General features: G+C 33.5%; 1 protein-coding gene across 2 annotated transcripts; it reads left to right on the forward strand.

Annotated features, from left to right (window-relative positions):
* Window positions 1–847: 847 nt before the first annotated feature.
* Window positions 848–20,385, forward strand: LOC148629365 (elongator complex protein 3). Of its 2 annotated transcripts, none has more exons than XM_088549321.1 (17): window positions 848–991; window positions 3,434–3,542; window positions 5,116–5,206; window positions 6,759–6,806; window positions 7,226–7,296; window positions 11,609–11,672; window positions 11,899–11,967; window positions 12,710–12,864; window positions 13,302–13,382; window positions 13,981–14,061; window positions 14,702–14,828; window positions 16,207–16,279; window positions 17,059–17,179; window positions 18,079–18,235; window positions 18,792–19,019; window positions 19,273–19,354; window positions 19,928–20,385. In XM_088549321.1, the coding sequence occupies exons 1-17, from the start codon at window positions 970–972 to the stop codon at window positions 19,999–20,001; spliced, it is 1,653 nt and encodes a 550-aa protein (XP_088405447.1). In that variant the 5' UTR covers window positions 848–969; the 3' UTR covers window positions 20,002–20,385. The 2 variants fall into 2 exon arrangements, with proteins under 2 accessions (XP_088405447.1, XP_088405437.1); XM_088549311.1 differs by lacking the exon at window positions 848–991 and adding an exon at window positions 2,698–2,770.
* The last annotated feature ends 1,440 nt before the right edge of the window (window positions 20,386–21,825 follow it).

Genomic DNA, 21,825 nt, shown 5'->3' on the forward strand with positions numbered 1-21,825 from the left:
GCAAAGGTTCCTACTCCTATTGAATACCACAGCAGGGTTCTTTAATAAACGTGCGAGGAACGTTGCATCTTTCCCAACACGATGCACCACTATGGTTTGCGGTCAGGTTTTCCGTATTATAGCCTGACAACCCTAGCATGTAACACGCCAAGGGTACCCCATTCCACCACCTGGGGCACACATCCAAGTTGCTCTGTGGACAGAGTGCCTAGCCCCCAGCTAGGTTTCTGAGCACTATTAGTTGCCTTTTATGACAAGCTTAGTGCTGCTGTAGGTCTATTCTTTTAACACCCGGACCTGCACGGGGTTACAAATTTAAAGTTAATGTTGAAAAATAGCAATGAATTATTGACAAAACCTTTATCATAAATATGAAAATCAAAGATCAAAAATAGGATAATAAATTTGAAAGTGTGAATAGCCAAAATATAATTTACTAAAAAAACATTAAAAAATGACCCATTCTGAAAATCATTACAAAATAGTCCATTCTAAAAATTCTAATCGAAATCACTGGAATTGCAGAACCAGTAAAATCGGTTGGGCCTTTTACTTGGTAGCTGGATTTCTTGGCACAAATATTTATGCACTTCTGATGCCTTCAGATTTGCCATGTAATATTAAATGACGAGAATTGTGAACAAAAATAAGGACAACAGCATATTTTTTTCTTAAGTACCAAAACCAAAAATAATTTTGTGTGTCATGCGTCTATGCCATAAAATATATTACCTTTAAAAGTTCAAATAAATAGAGGACACAATTCAAAACGCAAAACGTTCTTTTTTTGTCTTCCTGCACAGGTGGTTTTTTTTTTGTTGTTGTTTGGTTTTCTATAACTTCCGGTACAACTGAATACCAGCACAATATTTGGTCCTTGGTTAAACCATCTAATTTTTATCAACATGTGTAGTGAAATGTGTTGCAATATTTTATTGTTTGAGTGATAGACAGTTTAAAATATAAGCCATGGGAAAAAATAAGAATAGAGGTATGTATATATTCTATACAATAGTTTTGTTCTACACCTACTTTAGCCCGATATACTCTAGAGTAATGATGTCTGTGTAGACTTGTTCATCATGCCACAGTCGTTTGAATTTTAATGACAAATATCATGAAAAGAGAGTCAAATATTGCCAGATATATATAATATGGGGTAGGCATTGCCTAAATCAGCGAGCACTGCGAGCTTTACCGTACATAACAAAAAACAACATAAGTTTGATTTTTAACTCTTACTCACTCCTAATAGTAATATAGTAATAGTCAATACTCAAGGCAACAATTGATTATGTCAACAACTGCCAAACTTTCATTCAAAGTATCATGTTATAATTTTCTGGTTGGTCACTGTCGTCCACAACATTATACATGTAAATGATAGCAATGTTTTGTTTACCCTAGTGTATGTACATTATGTTATGTTATTATTGTGCCATGGCCCATGACCAATAATTTGAATTTGAATTTATCGCCATGGTCTGTGCGAGACTCAATGTAAAAATGATAAAAGACATTACAAGGGGAGGGGGGTCAACCCGGATGAAAATTTTTATAAGTGCAATATTTTTATTTATATTTAAGCAGCAAGAGCAATCAATATTTCTATTTGATAAGCTGTCTTGTTAATTAATTTTTTTTTTTTTTTTTTTTTTTTTTTCAAAATGGTCAATAACTTTATAGCACTTAGCAATACTTTACATTTTTTTATCCCTTAAGGGCATCTTTAGCATCATCCATTTCAGTTTTGGCCTGTCAGATCAAATTGTACAGATACCGGAAATATTACAGTTGTTCACGGATGGTAGGAATATTTTACACATTTCATGTGATGTAAACAAAATTCAGACGACAGCTGCAAATTCAAAACAAGAAAATGATTGCCTTTCCTATCTTAGAAAAGCTATGCCTCGATTTTGATAATATAATCGGAGTTATATTTTTTCCAAGGCAGGTTAGGTGCTTGACAACAGCGACAGTGGAACAGCGGAGATACACATACTTACATCCACATGCTTCCCGAAGTTTTTATAAACATAACATTCTTTAAATAAGTAAAACAAATTAGAAAAGACTTGAAAACTATCAGAAAAGATGATATTATTTTTACTGAAAGGTAATCGTAACCTATATTTTTTTTATTTGTTTGATTGAAGGAAATGATGAATTTTCTCCATAAGGACAGTCACTTTTTGTTACTTCTGGGACATGACTTTTTTTTTGTTAGTATATTGGGGAACCTGAAGGGTAATTTAGAAAGTACATGTAATAACAGTAGAGCTCACACCACTTCGCGGCGCTTGCTATAATACGGGGGCCCATATTATATATATATTTAGCAATATTTGATTCTTTTCTTGCTATTTGTCACTAAAATTCAAACGACTGTGATCATACAGATTCCATTTTAAAGCAATCTAGTTTATTGCATGAACATGTACAAAATGTATCTTGACCACCGATTACATCAGGGACTTTATGGTACATAGTCCCTGATTACATAAGATTTATGCATAATGAATACAAATGCTGTGACCCATCAGGCTTAATAATTCTTGTAAGTATTCTCTGAATCCCAAAGGAATACATTATCTTTTCAATATGTGTATGCTGAATGCATTTTTCATTTATTATAAATATGATATTAACAGTTTAATATGTTTTTTTTTCGCCTGTGACAAAGGTTGTGGAAGGTGCAAGGTCAATCATATTTGGTATGCAGTTGACTTTGAAACTTCGAATTTCTTATTAATATTAAAGTTTTATGGTAAGTTTTCTGATTAAGTCAGTATAATATGAACCATTTATACTAGGTCATCCATACAGGCCTTGAGCTGACATTTTGTTATCCCAGTGGGGTTTTTGTCTCTTTGACATACATTGTATTCATCATATCCATTTTCCTGACATGTATTTGGTATGTAGTTGTATTAGTTTCACATTCTCTTTCATGCATATGCCCTGGCAGTCACAGTCTATTGACATTGAAATATCTTGTTACGATTTTAATGTTAAGTTTTCTGATAAGGTCAGTTCAATATGAATCACTTGTACTAGGTCAGTTGCATTTAGTATGTACATAAGTTGCATTAGCATCACAGCTCCATAGTTCCATATTTTCTTTCATGCATTTGCCCCACAGTCTGAGTCAGGGTCTGTTGACTTTGAAATTTCAGGTTACTGAAACATCATTTGTCACAGTTCCATATTATGCAAACAATTAACTATACCTTAGGAATATGTCCACTTTGGTGTCAAATGACAAATTGCCCATGTTATATAAAATTAATAACAATGTCACTACTGTAGTGTCCATGTATGGTGAGCATCACTGTGATAACAGTTTAGTTGCTGGAGCTGAGCTTCATTTAAATGAAATGTTCAAGATTATAGATATAAAGCCATATTTTATGTATTTAAACTATTTCAGCCCATCTGGCCGGTTTCTCCAGAGAAGAACTACTGGTTATGACAGTAACAGAGATAGTTAATCAACTTATACAAGCCCATGAACAAAATAAAGATGTTAATCTCAACAGGTTTGTGTTACTGCCATTGTGGCAGACTACTGGTACATAGATGTTGATTGCCAATTTATCTGTCATTTCTTTTCCATTCAATTTTTTCAAGTGGTGAGCGATATTGTATGATAACTTTATATCTGCAGAAATATACATGTATTGTATTCTTTTCTCCTCTTCCTGGTGTATACCTCATTCTGGTGCTGTGAAAAAATTCCTGTGCTTTGTAATAGAGAACTGGGGTCACACGTCATAAAGGTCAGGTCAAGAGGTGTTTACCAACATATATGTAAATCAATTCAACATTCCATACATTATGTATTCTTTTTTAAAGTTCATGATTGTGATTTACTATTCACCCTTAAAACCCGTATATGCATCTTAATTTAAATCCATCATCTGTCATGTATGAGGTATTCATAACTAAAGTCAGATGATAGTTAAATGCACACCTCAAAGAAAAAATAATATAACACCTTTGCACTGGAACCAAAAACAATAATGATGACCAATGACCCTTGTCATTCATTCATAGAGCAGAAGAGCAATAATGATTATTTACTTTTGACATTTTATAAATGAATACTGAGTACATCATACAAATCAATTAATGTATTTTATTTGAAGTCTTAATTTTTGACCACCAGAATGGGGTTGAACTTGTATACTGATTATGCTTGATGTTTGGTTTAGTTGATATTTTTAACAGTTACATCCCTTGGGATGGTCCATCTTAGAAGGCATTTACATGTAGGTGTAATATATTGATTTTCTCAAACTAATATTGTAGACTAGACAATTCTTGTTATTTTGAACTTCAGTTCAATGACATGATATTTAGTTATACATGTAGTTATGTCCATTCTATTTTAATTTTTGAAGGAGTATTTTGTTGTATAGAAAACTCTCAGAAGAATTAGAAAAGAATTAACACTTCTTTTAAGATAAACTTGGTCTTACATGTGTATATGTTGTCCACAACTATTCCTTAATAACTATCAGGATTGTAACGAAATTCAATGGAGTGTTAGATTACCATATGGAGATGTGCATATTGTCAGGCATTTATGTTTGGGGAAAAAATTGTAGAAATGATGGTTGTTGAACTTCAGAGTTTTTCAGGCAACTTGGTCTCATGCGTTATTCACAACTCTTCCTTAATGACTTGTAGATTATTTTGAAACTTAATGGGGTGTAAAATTACCATATTGAAATGTGTATATTATCAGGAATTACAGAAATGAAAAAAATTTGAAAATTACAAGATGAAGAAAGGTCAGATATCATGACTTGGGTTTGGGGGAAAAAATATTGTGTCAGACAACTGTTATTGTGTTGTCAACAAAAGAATAGTACTGATTGCTGTTTTGGAGTTGGGTGTTTTAGAAATGGCAGTCAGTTGTGTGTCAAAAGGGCTTAGTCTATCTCCCATAAAAATTGTGTGCAACAATGTGAATCGTTTATCCATGTTGGTACCTTCACAGAAGTTAAGACTATCAATCTGTATGAGTGATAGTTGTTAAAATATTTGTATTCGAATAGAAAACACCTCTTCTCTCTCAACTTCGTGCATATGTAACTTATTTTACAGATTAAAGTGTACAGTCTCCAGTAAATATGGTTTGCCAAATCAGCCAAGGCTTGTGGATATTATCGCTGCAGTTCCACAACAGTATAAAAAGGTGACAAATTATTATAAGTCATTGACATAATATGCATAATTCCCTAGCTATTACAATTGTAGTGTATGTATATGATTATACTTTATACAATGTAGTTAAAAAAAGAGCAACAGAAAAAGTACCAAATTTTAAAATTACATCAACACTGTTTTTGTAATTACAGTAAAACCACACGTAATCAAACCTCTTTGGTTTGGTTTTAGACGTGTTCATTTTATCAAGGTTCAAATTAACTTCAAATTGACATAAAGGGACTTCAGAATGTCTGGTTTTGACAGGTTTTGAAATTATTTCAGGTTTTGTTTAGGCAGGTTGTCAATTCAGGGCCTGTTTAGATAGGTTGTGAATTATTCAGGGTTTGTTTAGGCAGGTTGTGAATTATTCAGGTTTTGTTTAGGCAGGTTGTCAATCAGGTTTTGTTTAGTCAGGTTGTCAATTATTCAGGGTTTGGCTAAGGCAGGTTTCATTGTATATTTCTTTATCTTAAAAGAAGAGGTTCTCCAATAGCTGACCTGACAAACCATACTCTGATATAGTAAGTGAAGGTATCATGTTTTGTTACCATGTTTTACAAAAAATTGCTGAAAAAGAGCATTTATTGAAGAATGCTGTAAGTTCAAAGGAGTACCTAAGGCACTGTAAAATGTTGGAAATGCCTTCAAAGTGTTTTCAGAACCTCAGGAAAAAATTTGGGCAGGGTTCTCCCTATGCCCTGTTATTCCACAAGGTCTGAGGGGGCATTAGCCCAGTATAGATTTACTGAAAAAGAACATAAAATGAAGTTAAACCACAGCTATCCAAAATTTTCATCATTACCATTCATATTAGGAGACTATATAACTATATAAACCAAGTACCACTGAAATCAAAGCAGTTATAAAAATTAGCGGAAAAATGGCCGCCAAGGACAATCTTACGCATCACCATTCATCTTAAAACACCTAGTTTTTTAAAGATGGAATCTGAGCAACTGGTGAAAATGGTCGTAAAATGGCAGCCATTTTGAAAATGGCCTAAAAATAAATTCTATACTGCCTGTCAACCCAGAATATCCTGTTTATCTTATGGATAATTTTCATTTTCATTATTCTTCAACAATTCAGGGGAAAAGAAGCAAAAAATGTCCAAAAAGGGGAATAACTTCAACATGGATCAACAGATATTCATCAAAATTACATCACAGATAGATCTCATCATGCTGAACACTTTTACCAGAGTCAGAATTTGGTTAAACCTAACGGTTTTGGTGTTTTATGCAAAAAACTGCTGTCTGACCCATATGTTCTATTTTTAGTAATGGTGGCCATGTTTTTTAACAGATCAAAAATCCAAATGGTCATTTTGTGCAGGATACTCTAAAAACAATTTTCTTAAGTTTCATCCAAATTCATTCTGTAGTTTTAGAGGAGAAGATGTTTGAAGAATTGTTAAGGATGACGACGGACGCCAAGTGATTGCAATAGCTCACTTGGCCTATGGCCAGGTGAGCTAAAAATTTGTTGTTTTTTTAAATTTCTAAATTATGCATATGTATATCTTTTTATCATTACAGGTATTGATACCTAAGCTTAAAGCTAAGCCTATCAGAACTGCCAGTGGTGTAAGTGTATATATTTTTTTCTATTTAAAAAAAAAATGTAAACATTTTAAATATTTGACCTCACATATAAAACAATGTATTGTAATCACCTTGGTCCTCATTTGTATGTCTTATCGTCTACAAAAGTAACATCGTCTACCCTTTCAATTAATCTTCAGTATTTGTATTTACTCATGAATCGTCATGATATAGTATTGAAACAATTTGAATTCTTCAATTGTGCATGTATGGTTAGCATAACAATGGTTAATATACTCTAGACAACTATGTAGGTTATTTTTCATTTTATTATATAAAAGCAGATGATTTTTTTAGTTCTTAGCTAAACCTAACCAATAACATATGAATATTGGAAATTGAAAATTGGTTTTGTACTATGAACAATGAAAAATACAATATAATTCCCATATCCATTGTAGATTGCAGTTGTAGCTGTTATGTGTAAACCTCATAGATGTCCTCACATAGCCATGACGGGAAATATATGTGTGTAAGTAAACCTCATAGATGTCCTCACATAGCCATGACGGGAAATATATGTGTGTAAGTAAACCTCATAGATGTCCTCACATAGCCATGACGGGAAATATATGTGTGTAAGTAAACCTCATAGATGTCCTCACATAGCCATGACGGGAAATATATGTGTGTAAGTAAACCTCATAGATGTCCTCACATAGCCATGACGGGAAATATATGTGTGTAAGTAAACCTCATAGATGTCCTCACATAGCCATGACGGGAAATATATGTGTGTAAGTAAACCTCATAGATGTCCTCACATAGCCATGACGGGAAATATATGTGTGTAAGTAAACCTCATAGATGTCCTCACATAGCCATGACGGGAAATATATGTGTGTAAGTAAACCTCATAGATGTCCTCACATAGCCATGACGGGAAATATATGTGTGTAAGTAAACCTCATAGATGTCCTCACATAGCCATGACGGGAAATATATGTGTGTAAGTAAACCTCATAGATGTCCTCACATAGCCATGACGGGAAATATATGTGTGTAAGTAAACCTCATAGATGTCCTCACATAGCCATGACGGGAAATATATGTGTGTAAGTAAACCTCATAGATGTCCTCACATAGCCATGACGGGAAATATATGTGTGTAAGTAAACCTCATAGATGTCCTCACATAGCCATGACGGGAAATATATGTGTGTAAGTAAACCTCATAGATGTCCTCACATAGCCATGACGGGAAATATATGTGTGTAAGTAAACCTCATAGATGTCCTCACATAGCCATGACAGGAAATATATGTGTGTAAGTAAACCTCATAGATGTCCTCACATAGCCATGACGGGAAATATATGTGTGTAAGTAAACCTCATAGATGTCCTCACATAGCCATGACGGGAAATATATGTGTGTAAGTAAACCTCATAGATGTCCTCACATAGCCATGACGGGAAATATATGTGTGTAAGTAAACCTCATAGATGTCCTCACATAGCCATGACGGGAAATATATGTGTGTAAGTAAACCTCATAGATGTCCTCACATAGCCATGACGGGAAATATATGTGTGTAAGTAAACCTCATAGATGTCCTCACATAGCCATGACGGGAAATATATGTGTGTAAGTAAACCTCATAGATGTCCTCACATAGCCATGACGGGAAATATATGTGTGTAAGTAAACCTCATAGATGTCCTCACATAGCCATGACGGGAAATATATGTGTGTAAGTAAACCTCATAGATGTCCTCACATAGCCATGACGGGAAATATATGTGTGTAAGTAAACCTCATAGATGTCCTCACATAGCCATGACGGGAAATATATGTGTGTAAGTAAACCTCATAGATGTCCTCACATAGCCATGACAGGAAATATATGTGTGTAAGTAAACCTCATAGATGTCCTCACATAGCCATGACGGGAAATATATGTGTGTAAGTAAACCTCATAGATGTCCTCACATAGCCATGACAGGAAATATATGTGTGTAAGTAAACCTCATAGATGTCCTCACATAGCCATGACGGGAAATATATGTGTGTAAGTAAACCTCATAGATGTCCTCACATAGCCATGACGGGAAATATATGTGTGTAAGTAAACCTCATAGATGTCCTCACATAGCCATGACGGGAAATATATGTGTGTAAGTAAACCTCATAGATGTCCTCACATAGCCATGACAGGAAATATATGTGTGTAAGTAAACCTCATAGATGTCCTCACATAGCCATGACAGGAAATATATGTGTGTAAGTAAACCTCATAGATGTCCTCACATAGCCATGACGGGAAATATATGTGTGTAAGTAAACCTCATAGATGTCCTCACATAGCCATGACAGGAAATATATGTGTGTAAGTAAACCTCATAGATGTCCTCACATAGCCATGACGGGAAATATATGTGTGTAAGTAAACCTCATAGATGTCCTCACATAGCCATGACAGGAAATATATGTGTGTAAGTAAACCTCATAGATGTCCTCACATAGCCATGACGGGAAATATATGTGTGTAAGTAAACCTCATAGATGTCCTCACATAGCCATGACAGGAAATATATGTGTGTAAGTAAACCTCATAGATGTCCTCACATAGCCATGACAGGAAATATATGTGTGTAAGTAAACCTCATAGATGTCCTCACATAGCCATGACGGGAAATATATGTGTGTAAGTAAACCTCATAGATGTCCTCACATAGCCATGACAGGAAATATATGTGTGTAAGTAAACCTCATAGATGTCCTCACATAGCCATGACGGGAAATATATGTGTGTAAGTAAACCTCATAGATGTCCTCACATAGCCATGACAGGAAATGTATGTGTGTAAGTAAACCTCATAGATGTCCTCACATAGCCATGACGGGAAATATATGTGTGTAAGTAAACCTCATAGATGTCCTCACATAGCCATGACGGGAAATATATGTGTGTAAGTAAACCTCATAGATGTCCTCACATAGCCATGACAGGAAATGTATGTGTGTAAGTAAACCTCATAGATGTCCTCACATAGCCATGACAGGAAATGTATGTGTGTAAGTAAACCTCATAGATGTCCTCACATAGCCATGACAGGAAATGTATGTGTGTAAGTAAACCTCATAGATGTCCTCACATAGCCATGACGGGAAATATATGTGTGTAAGTAAACCTCATAGATGTCCTCACATAGCCATGACGGGAAATATATGTGTGTAAGTAAACCTCATAGATGTCCTCACATAGCCATGACAGGAAATGTATGTGTGTAAGTAAACCTCATAGATGTCCTCACATAGCCATGACAGGAAATGTATGTGTGTAAGTAAACCTCATAGATGTCCTCACATAGCCATGACGGGAAATATATGTGTGTAAGTAAACCTCATAGATGTCCTCACATAGCCATGACGGGAAATATATGTGTGTAAGTAAACCTCATAGATGTCCTCACATAGCCTTGACGGGAAATATATGTGTGTAAGTAAACCTCATAGATGTCCTCACATAGCCATGACGGGAAATATATGTGTGTAAGTAAACCTCATAGATGTCCTCACATAGCCATGACGGGAAATATATGTGTGTAAGTAAACCTCATAGATGTCCTCACATAGCCATGACGGGAAATATATGTGTGTAAGTAAACCTCATAGATGTCCTCACATAGCCATGACGGGAAATATATGTGTGTAAGTAAACCTCATAGATGTCCTCACATAGCCATGACGGGAAATATATGTGTGTAAGTAAACCTCATAGATGTCCTCACATAGCCATGACGGGAAATATATGTGTGTAAGTAAACCTCATAGATGTCCTCACATAGCCATGACGGGAAATATATGTGTGTAAGTAAACCTCATAGATGTCCTCACATAGCCATGACGGGAAATATATGTGTGTAAGTAAACCTCATAGATGTCCTCACATAGCCATGACGGGAAATATATGTGTGTAAGTAAACCTCATAGATGTCCTCACATAGCCATGACGGGAAATATATGTGTGTAAGTAAACCTCATAGATGTCCTCACATAGCCATGACAGGAAATGTATGTGTGTAAGTAAACCTCATAGATGTCCTCACATAGCCATGACGGGAAATGTATGTGTATAAGTAAACCTCATAGATGTCCTCTCAGTGCCATGACGGGAAATATATGTGTGTAGAAGTTTTAAAAGGGGGTTCATTGTGTGTATTTGTGGGGGTGGGGTGGTAATTTGGATTTTAATAATGCTTAACCAATTTTTGTGACTTTGTTTTAACTATTTAATTATGCATTTTGCTTCCAAGGGATCTTTTATTTTAATGTTATTGTTTGAGTTACGAAGGAACTCATCTTCATTTCATTGTCAAAATTTGGTGCACGACTTGTGCCCATAGGTATTACATCTAATTATTTTAAGTTTTGTCTGTGTCTGATGTAACTTCTTGTTTTTCATTTCATTATATTTAGCAGTTTTATGTTGATATACTATCAATACCGGGCAAAGAGAAATAAAGAACTGTTAGGAAAAACAAATTATACCTTGTGTTGAGTAAAACATTCCAATTTTGTTTAGTATGGACATCCTATGTAAGGGATCTATAACATGAATGCCTAAAAGCCATTTGGACAAAAATGACATATGTAACACTGAAGTGATTGGTTGAACATTAAGGCAGACGAAGAGTGGGTGCTATAGGAAGTCTTGCATTTCCCCATTGGATGCCCATAACAAGATGCGATATATCATCCACAATGTCATTATTTTAGTACAAATTGCTCTGTCTGTTATGAGCAAAGCCTAAAATGATATGTAGTTTATCTTATTTTGTAGGTATTGTCCTGGTGGTCCAGATTCTGACTTTGAATACTCTACACAGTCATACACTGGATATGAGGTAGGCTTATCTAAGATGTGACTTGGATTTATTTAAAAAACTGTTTTTCATACATCAATTTGTATTGAAATTTTAGGAGTAATTTCTGCTTATAATACTGTGGCATAAAATGAAAAAAATATATATATATAGTATTTGTATTATTGGGAAATAAACATTTTAATTCACCTTGCACATTCATGAATAGTTGAGAACAAATATTTGATAAACAATGGTTTATTTTCAGCCAACAAGTATGAGAGCTATAAGAGCTAGATACAATCCTTACCTCCAGACTAGACATAGAGTTGACCAGGTACAATCATTCTAGATTATCTCCCAAGATATTGTTATGAGCTTGCTAAGGCAGAAGCAACTTTAAAGCAGTCAAGTACAGATGACCTTTAATGATCTGTATATCACTATTTTCCTTTTGTTGTAGTTCATGTTATTGGGAAAAAAAACATGTGCATCCTTGGTTTCTACCAATAATCTGCTAGGGTGAATAATGAATTTTTAAAAATAAATGAAATTAAGGTAAAACAAAATGGAATAAATTGTATTCTCTAATTTTTAGTTGATTTTCACACTTTTTGACCTGTGTAAGAAAAATATGTCCCATCTTTAAAGAGATTCAAGTTCTCAGGTGCTGATTAGCCAAAATAGAAAGGGGGGATTATATCACATTGCCTATAAAATCTCATTGGTGGAAAGTGACATTGTGATGTTTCTAATGTTGTTCTTCTGTAAAACAACTGTTGATATCATAGACAGATGATAGTTAGAATTTCCACCATAACGCAGATGTCAAATGATGCATTAGATTTCGTTTTGAAAAACTATGAAACTTTAGCTTGTTGATTATGAAATTTCTCTCAATGTGAAAGTGTCCATATTCAACTCCCTATTGTTTTGAATTCTACATTTACCTTATTAATATTACTTACTGTTTCTATTTCTTAGTTCGATAAATGAGCTGTATTCTAACAATCTCTGCTATGATATATGTTCTATTAAGTTTTTATATGTATTTGTTTAGTATGATTTTATACTTCCAGCTTAAACAGCTTGGTCACAGTGTAGACAAGGTAGAGTTTATAGTGATGGGAGGTACATTTATGAGTTTAGCAGATGAATACAGAGACTACTTCATCCGAAATTTACATGATGCATTATCTGGACACACCAGTAGTACAGTGGATGAAGCTGTCCGGTATGTTTAGGACAGTTTCTTCAGATTACCAGGATGCCAGTGGAATAATTATTTAACATATAAATATAACACTTAAGGTTTAATACACCAGTAGTACAGTGGATGAAGCTGTCCGGTATGTTTAGGACAGTTTTCTTCAGATTACCAAGATGCCAATGGAATAATTCTTTAACATATAAATATAACACTTATGGTTTAATACTTGATTGCAAACTGACTGCAAAGTAATGATAAAATAGTACTACAGATACACAGCCAAAAGTGCCACACATAAGAATCATTTCATGTGTAACATATAATTAGCATAGAAATCGAGTAACATATGATTTTATCATATGTTGCACTTTAAGCTGTTCAAAGGTTACAGGTTAGTCTTTTAGTTAATTGTGCATGCATGATTAGTAGTATTCAGAAATTGAAGCTGAATTTTTTTTCAGGTATTCAGAAAAGAGTATGACAAAATGTATAGGTATTACCATAGAGACCAGACCAGACTACTGTCTCAGGAAACACACTAGGTAATGTACTTTATAGGGCTTCTCTCAGTAAGTTGAAGAAATGAAAGTTATGATCAATCTCCAATCAGCTGATAGAGTCATGTGAGATAAGTTTAGTGCAGCTGACTTTAAGGATTGTCTAGCTCAACAGAAGGCAAATGATATGTTAACACTTTAAAATTTTCTTTTTATTTGATTGTTGAGGATCTTTTGAAAAAAAACATAGTAGATAATGTCCTGTTTCAGTTTTCCTACCCAAACAGTACTGTAAACCCCTGTGGATTTTAGTCACTTAACTCCATGTTTCGTGTAAGAACAGTGGGTATTGATATGAGGCTGGTGTAACCTGTAAGAGGACAGAGTTGAATATATTGATGTTTAAAAACATAATAATGCCTTATACAGTTTTATATCAACTAGCATTTATTTTTCAGACATTTGTTCTGATATGAAACTAAAAAAGAACCTTGCTTTTTACTACTTTTGGTATCTTAAGTTAACTTCCTGTTAGACTGAAATCAGGCTCTCAGTTCTTTTAAGGTCAAAGGTTAAATTCTCATTGATTACCATTATGAGGGTTTTGTCCAGCTTCTATAATCTTTTGCAATATTTTTTTCAGTGACATGTTGAAGTATGGTTGTACTAGATTAGAGATAGGTGTACAAAGCGTGTATGAAGATGTAGCTAGAGATACTAATAGGTAATTTGGAATTGAGATGTAACTACCATTTTTGATTATATTCTATATTTTCTACAATCTACGCAGCTAAAATGAAATCAAAACCAAATGGTGAACAATGAAGAATGTCAGTCTCAAGATAATTTTCATAAAAATAGTAAATAATTATTGGCTTAAATGTCATGAAGTAGCACTCCAGATAAGAACCATGCAAAATGTGATTCATGGTTGGAAAGCCCATGTATATTTTGTTTAAAATGTTATGGTAAACAGAAGTTTAACATGTGGCTTTTCATGTACTGGTAACCCTTGTTCTCAGGAGATAAAAATTACACAAAATGTACCAAAAAATTCAAAACTAAGGGAGAAAACTGTAAATAACTCTAAAATACAATAGAAACTGTTGGATTTTCAATGTGGATTATCTCCTAAGAGCAGACAGTTTGGAATGAACAATTATACATTACATCATATTGACCTATAAAGCAACTTAATAACAAGCATAAAAATGTGTATCCTATTTTTTGGGGTGTATCACATATTACAGAATTTGCATGATTCTTACAGACTACTTATTAAATGTTTCGATATTACTACAAAATTGTTGCACCTTAGAATGACTTGAATCTCCCCACCAGTTCACTAATGTATGATATTACAGAGGTCATACAGTTCGTGCTGTGTGTGAGTCTTTCCAGATGTCTAAAGATGCTGGCTTTAAAGTGGTGGCACATATGATGCCCGATTTGCCTAATGTAGGATTGGAGAGGGATATAGAACAGTTCATTGTAAGTTTAGGGCATCATCAGTGCAGTCATACATTATTTTAAATTACTAGCATGATTCACTGTGTGGTAATAAATACCTACTGTCAATTCTCAAGAATAATTGTTTTTTACACAATTCCTTATTGAAGATTTGGTATTTCTTACAAGAATTTTGAGAAATTCAGTCCTCTGCACACATTAGAATGATTTCTGTTTTCTCAGGATTAAAAGACATCTCATTGTTTCAATATGGACCACTGTAAGCACTTATTTCTTCTGAAGAATGCTGTATTTTAGAGATAATCAACCTTTAGTCCAGGAGAAAATTGCTTCATTTCCCATAACTGTCATAGTAACAATATGTTGCAAAATCACATATATCACATGTCACAATGCTTTTATTATGTTGTAGGCATGTGCATTGCCTTTAGGAGCAAGCTTTGTGAAATTCAACCTTCTTGATTTCTCATTTTTAACCTTACAAGCAGCTCCAGCTATATCCTTTTTAAGTTTATGTGGGTCTGATTTATAATATGTACAGAGTTGGAAATATAACAGTTCTCCATGGATATTGGGAATATTTTACACAAAACCTGTAACGTGAACAAATGCACATCAACTGACAGCTTTGCACTAATTAAAAAAATGCTTGCCTTTCCTATGCTTCATTTTGAATAATTTAATTGTATCTATCTTTTTTTAAGGTGGGTTGGGTTCTTGAACAACAAGTTGAACAGCAGAGAAATATGTGTAAGAACAATGCAACTTTTCTAGAACTTTTCCAGGAATATATTGTATGAAACAGCAAAAAAAAAATGGAAGGAAACGTATATTTGTTTATTGGCCCTGATAAATGTCAGTTTTTTATTTTCTTTTGGCAAAACTTCACTGTGAAGGATGTTTCTGCTGACTACCGAACCTTTTCCTGTTTGGCTGAATATTATCACGGGGGACCATCTCTAGAATGTTAATTTCATGTACACACATAATGCTGATAAGCTCACTTTGTGCTCACAATAAACATGGTTTATGAGGTATCGTTTGTTAATATCCAATCGGCCGATAAAATCTTGCTAGAAAAGATTAGTGCGGCTGTCTTCAAGGGTTGTCTTAAACACATAAAATGCATCAAGGTGGAGAATAGTTTCTTGCATAATTTGATCCAAATTTGATTTTTCTGTTATATTTCATTATGGATATTGGTCTTATTTGTTTGTATTGTGTAAATGTTCTGTTTATATAGGACTTTAATATACATAGAACTGGTGATTTGATTGGTTTATGTAGGACTTTTATATACATAGAACTGGTGATCTGATTGGTTTACACATGTTTCTCTCTACATTTGTTTAAAACTTAATTTTTTTACTCTTACTTTGTTTAATTCATATTTTTATAGGAGTTTTTTGAGAACCCAGCATTTAGAGCTGATGGTCTGAAGATCTATCCTACATTAGTAATTAGAGGAACAGGTTAGTGACATTTTACTACTGGTGAGTTATTCCTTTATCCACTGGTTAGGCTTCATATGGTGCTTGCAAAGGGAGATATTTTAACTTAAAAGTACACTACAAAGGTCTCACTAACCACTTCTGGGTCAGATGACCACCCCTTTATGCAGTACACACTACCTAGATCTATGCATTGTAATTGCATTATTTGTGTGTATTCTGATCAAAAGTTTGCAAAATTAAGCTGAAATTGTGCTCTTTAAAACCATGTTTGTAATTTACTACAATAGTGTATGAATATTGCTTACATGTGTGAGTAATTTGCCTCCATGCTGTTAGTTTGCAGAAAAGGTAAAGATGTGGATTTTCTGGACATGTATCATTTATTTAAGTAAATTTTGTGAAGACTTTCTAGAATCGTACCATTAGCATAATGATTTTGAAAGCTTTATTTTCCAAGCTTTACAATGGTATGCAACTTAGATATGTCATTTGTCCTGGGAATTCACAGTGAAACTTTGAAAATTTCTGTTTTTACATGTAAAGTAATGGAAACGTTAGAAGTGGTTTTTGAGATCAAATGCCAACGATACAATGGGTTACTTTTATGTTAAGTTGGAACCTGATTTTTAAGCTTTTATTAATTTTAATGTTAATTGCATTAATCTACTTTTTTTATTAGTAAAATTCTGTTCACATACCAAATAGAGAATTTCATTACTGAGTTTTTTTCTACCAATAATCAACTTTTTTATATTCAGGAAAAATGTTTGGAATTAATTTCTTGTATTTCTTGTAAGGTCTGTATGAGTTATGGAAGACAGGAAGATACAAGAGTTATCCTCCCAGTACACTCGTTGACCTGGTTGCCAGAATATTAGCTTTAGTACCTCCATGGACAAGAGTATATAGAGTTCAAAGGTAACAACTATTGGTAATGATAGTGAAACATTGCTGATGAATTACTTGGATGTAACCTTGGAAACACTGCTTTAAACTCCTTTAACTTTACTGCTATCCTTTCTACTCTTAAAGGTAAGGTACAAAAATGTGAGAAGAAAACTTTTTATGACGATTAAAGAATGATTTAATTTTGGATATACTTGGAACATTATTTGTGATTGGTAAGGGATTAATTACTACATAGACCAAATTTCTATCAAAATAGTGTCTACATTGTTCCCATTTCATTATAGGATTAAACAACTATTAACTGTCGCTCATGCATGTATGAATGGATCTCAGAGCTCCCAAACTCAATGAACAGTCATGTAATATTTGGGAGTGGAGAGATACATGCATGAACGACCAAAAATAGCTGTTTAATCCTTATAATTCTATCCCGACATTTGGGAATTAATTTTTTTGAAATGTTTTGAACTGATAAATGTATTTATAGAATCTAGTACTGGGACAATTTAATTTTGGGGCAAGTTTACTTGTAGTTAGATTTTAAGCATTTATAAGCTCTCTGTAAGCAAACTGTACCAGTAAAATCAATATAGATGTAATAAACTATTCTTACAACTATATTATGCTGTTTAGGTCGTTGCCACACTCTTTCCAACTACCACGGCTGCCATGTTGGTTTCAGGTTGACTAGTGTTCATGCATGTATGAACAATCTGGCGAAATTCATGCAAGTATGAACTTTTTGCCAAGGACGTTCTCGACCAATCAAAAATGGCTATAGGCATGAAGAATCTTATGATTAGAATTATTGCAATTTAATTTTTTTTCTCTAAACAACATTTCATGTACAACATAAAAAAAAATATGCTTATGTTGTATAATATACACAAGTGCTGATTACATTGTAGAGATATACCTATGCCTTTAGTGAGTTCCGGTGTTGAACATGGGAACTTGAGAGAGTTAGCTCTGGCAAGGATGAAAGACCTTGGTACTCAGTGTCGAGATGTTAGAACTAGAGAAGTGGGGATTCAAGAAATACATCATAAAGTTCGACCATTTGAGGTATGCTTGTAGAATGAAAAAAGATTTAAATGCAGCTGTAATTTGAAGATGATTGCTTACCTTATTTAACCAAAGCCAAATTTAAGACCCTTATCTTCCTTGATTTAATGTGTTAAATGGTAATGATGTTAATTCTTAAAATTCTTCCTTTATTCAAAAGCCTGGAAATAATGTGTATGTACCATTGCCTTGTCAAGTAGGAACCATTTTAGTCAAAATAAATTGAGAGGAAATATTTTCCATAACCACTCCCTGCTACATTGAGCCAACTTTGGACCAAAGTTGTCTTGCTAAGAGCCAACGAACTAACCATCAGCCAATGCTGTTAGGTACTGACTCTTTGTTTTTAATATTGTTTGAAATAAGTCATTAAGGATGTAAATGTCGGTAAAATCTATTGAATTCTTCTTTTACAATACATTTTTTATTGTTATACTTCTATAAGCCAACTGTGGAGCATCAAATTTATAATTGCTTCTATCTGTGAAACAAAACTGAGTCCTGATACAGTGAAAAGTTTTCTGTTCTTTTGACAGGTGTTATGTTTTATTTTTAGGCCGAGTTAATAAGAAGAGATTATGTTGCTAACGGTGGATGGGAAACATTTTTATCATATGAAGATCCAGAACAAGACATTTTAATCGGACTGTTAAGATTACGGAAATGTTCTCCTGATACATTCCGACCTGAATTGAAATCTGGATGTTCTATTGTCCGTGAACTTCATGTTTATGGCAGTGTGGTGCCTGTACATGCAAGAGACCCCACAAAGTTTCAACACCAGGTAATGTAGAATGATATATTACTCTAGTGGTACGTGTTGCTTTTACAGTGTACATATATTCATTTTCTCTGTATTTCCATCTCCCGAGAGATGAGTAGAATATAAGTACAATGTATAAGAATAAATTCGTTCATTTGCCTGATTCCAAAAACAAAAGTTTTTAAATCTCAAATTTTTAGCTTTATAATTGAAAACTACTAAAACTCATGCTTGGAATAAAAATGTTAGTAAAGTTTAAAATGTGCTATTTCAGGGTTTTGGCATGTTGTTAATGGAGGAAGCAGCAAGAATTGCAAAGGAAGAACATGGATCTAGTAAAATAGCTGTCATCTCAGGTTAGAAATAGTGGAAAACATAATATTGATTAGATCAGCTTTTAAAATAATACTCTGTTAATTTATGAATTAGCATTTTTTTTCTTCTGAATTATCACTTGGCCATTGAAATCTAAATAAGATAGGATTCAGTGAAAGAAAGATTTGTTGAATGATCATTATGGAAACAGAGTAATTTATTGTTACCTGAGGCAAGCCCAAAGCTAATACATGTAGTTGGTATAGAGGGATATTGAATTAACAGTTCCTCAAATGTTCAGTCCACAAATGTTTTATTATGCTGATATATATATATATATATAGTAAAAAACAAAATATGAGTATCAGTACAATAGTTAAAAAATAACTTGTTAAACAAACAGGGGTTTTGATAGTAATTAGTTAAAATGTTACACTTGATTTTTTATATTGAAAATAAATACTGAAAAATTATAGAATTATCTACTTTACCTCATAAAATGTCCTGCTTCATTTTCTAGTAAATATGTAATTTCTGAAGGATTAACTTTATACATAACTGGGTCATCATATTGTAGAAAGTATTGAACTAAATATAAACATATTTAATTTTAGGTGTTGGGACAAGAAATTACTACAGAAAGATTGGATATGAACTAGAAGGACCTTACATGACCAAATCTTTGTGATAGTGGGTCGTAGTATTAAATATTTGTGTCTTGGTTACGTGTGACAGTTTACAAACAGATATGATGTATAAAAAAGATATTATGTTTATCTTGTGAAAAATCATATATCATTTTCACATATATTTTGTTTCGTTTTTTTTTTTGGCTGTTCAATGACGAATATTAAAAATCTTTACCAGGAGTCAGCAACAGTTTACAAATTACAGTTATGTATATTTTTTTATTGATATTAAATAGGATTGTTAATTAAGTTAATGCTGAAAAAAATAGATTCAGGTGCCAGGAAAGTATTTTGCAGTGCAGAGGCAGACTTTTGTGTTGAATCATATATCTACTAGTAACTTGTCTTTCAAAAACAAATACAATAAATGATGTAAATACTGATTTCTATTTCATTATTCTTTCCTCTTCTTTTTCATGTATACAGTGTATTTAGTATAAATTTCAGATGTCAATCTTGTTTTCATTAAATCTTTCAAGACAGATGGCACAAGATTCCATCTATTTTTGAAATGCATGTTACTGATGGAAAACTTTGATTAAGGTAAAAAGCAAAATGCATGTTAACTATAAATAATCATATATAGACCATCATTGGAATTAATTAATTAAAAGATTGAGGTTTACTGCTTTTCAAACTAAAGGGGAAAATATTTTGTAAATAACAGTTCTCTAAACAAATCAAGCATACTGGGGCATCCTTAAAAACATTCTATCGTTTCTGCCATATTATTAAAATCCAGGAATAAAAGCATTGTATGGTCCTACAAACATACCGGTATTACAATTATCTTAAAACTATGCATCAGAAACAGAGTTTAAGTGCAACTTCTTCTCAATTGCTCCAGAGATTTTAATGAAATTTTATAGGAAGGTTGAGTATCATTTGCAGCTCTTCAGATGACTCCAAAGGGAGATAATCCAACTTAAATGGTAAGGATGTCGAAATCTTGTAAGTTTAACTCCTACACCACTCAAGGGATTTTGGTGAAATGTTATAGGAAGGTTTGGAATCATCTGTAGATGTACATACAAGGATTTAATATCTATCAGAGGACTCCAAAAGGAGATAGTCCAACTTATGAGTCCTACATGATAAAACCTTGGAAGCCTAACTCTTCCAATAATTGCAGTAAGAGATGTGGATTGGTTGAGGAACTGTATACCTTAAACACATTTGTCAAGACCAAACAAAATCAAGCCCCTTGAAAACAGCATCAAAGTCCCTTGCAGAGAGCTGAGCCACTTGCTTTTTTAGCTCACCTGGCCATAGGCCAAGTAAGCTAATACATTGTACCATCATTCGGCATCCGTCACCATTGTGATGGTTGTCTTCTGCTCTGAAACTACTGGACAGAATTCAATGCAAGCTGGCATGATTGTTCTTTGGAGTATTCTGCACAAATAACTGTTTGAATTTTTTATCAGTGAGAAAACATGGCCACCATTACTAAAAATAGAATATAGGGTTCAGACAGCATTTTCCCATTATATCTATCTCAAAAACCATAAGGTTAAGCCAAATTCTGGCAGGGTTGATGAGATCTATCTGGTCATTTTTTTTGGTTAAATTTGAAAAAAATATGGTTGCTTTTACAACAAAAATCAAATGTAACTGATCAAGCCAGTTGAGAGATTCATGCTCTTTAGAGCCTCTGTTTTTAAATACCTTTACTATTAAAAACTAGACATTGCCCCTACTACCCCCTGCATCAGCCTGTTGAACCCTGTACATTTGGGGACCATACAATTCATATTTTTTATGGTGGATAGACTAACCACTTAACATACAATTTGCCACCATTTCTAAAACATTAAACTCCT

This window comes from Perna viridis, chromosome 1 (genome assembly GCF_037379345.1).
Source record: "Perna viridis isolate PV_CMFRI_1.1 ecotype Kerala chromosome 1, ASM3737934v1, whole genome shotgun sequence".
Classification (NCBI taxonomy): domain Eukaryota; kingdom Metazoa; phylum Mollusca; class Bivalvia; order Mytilida; family Mytilidae; genus Perna; species Perna viridis.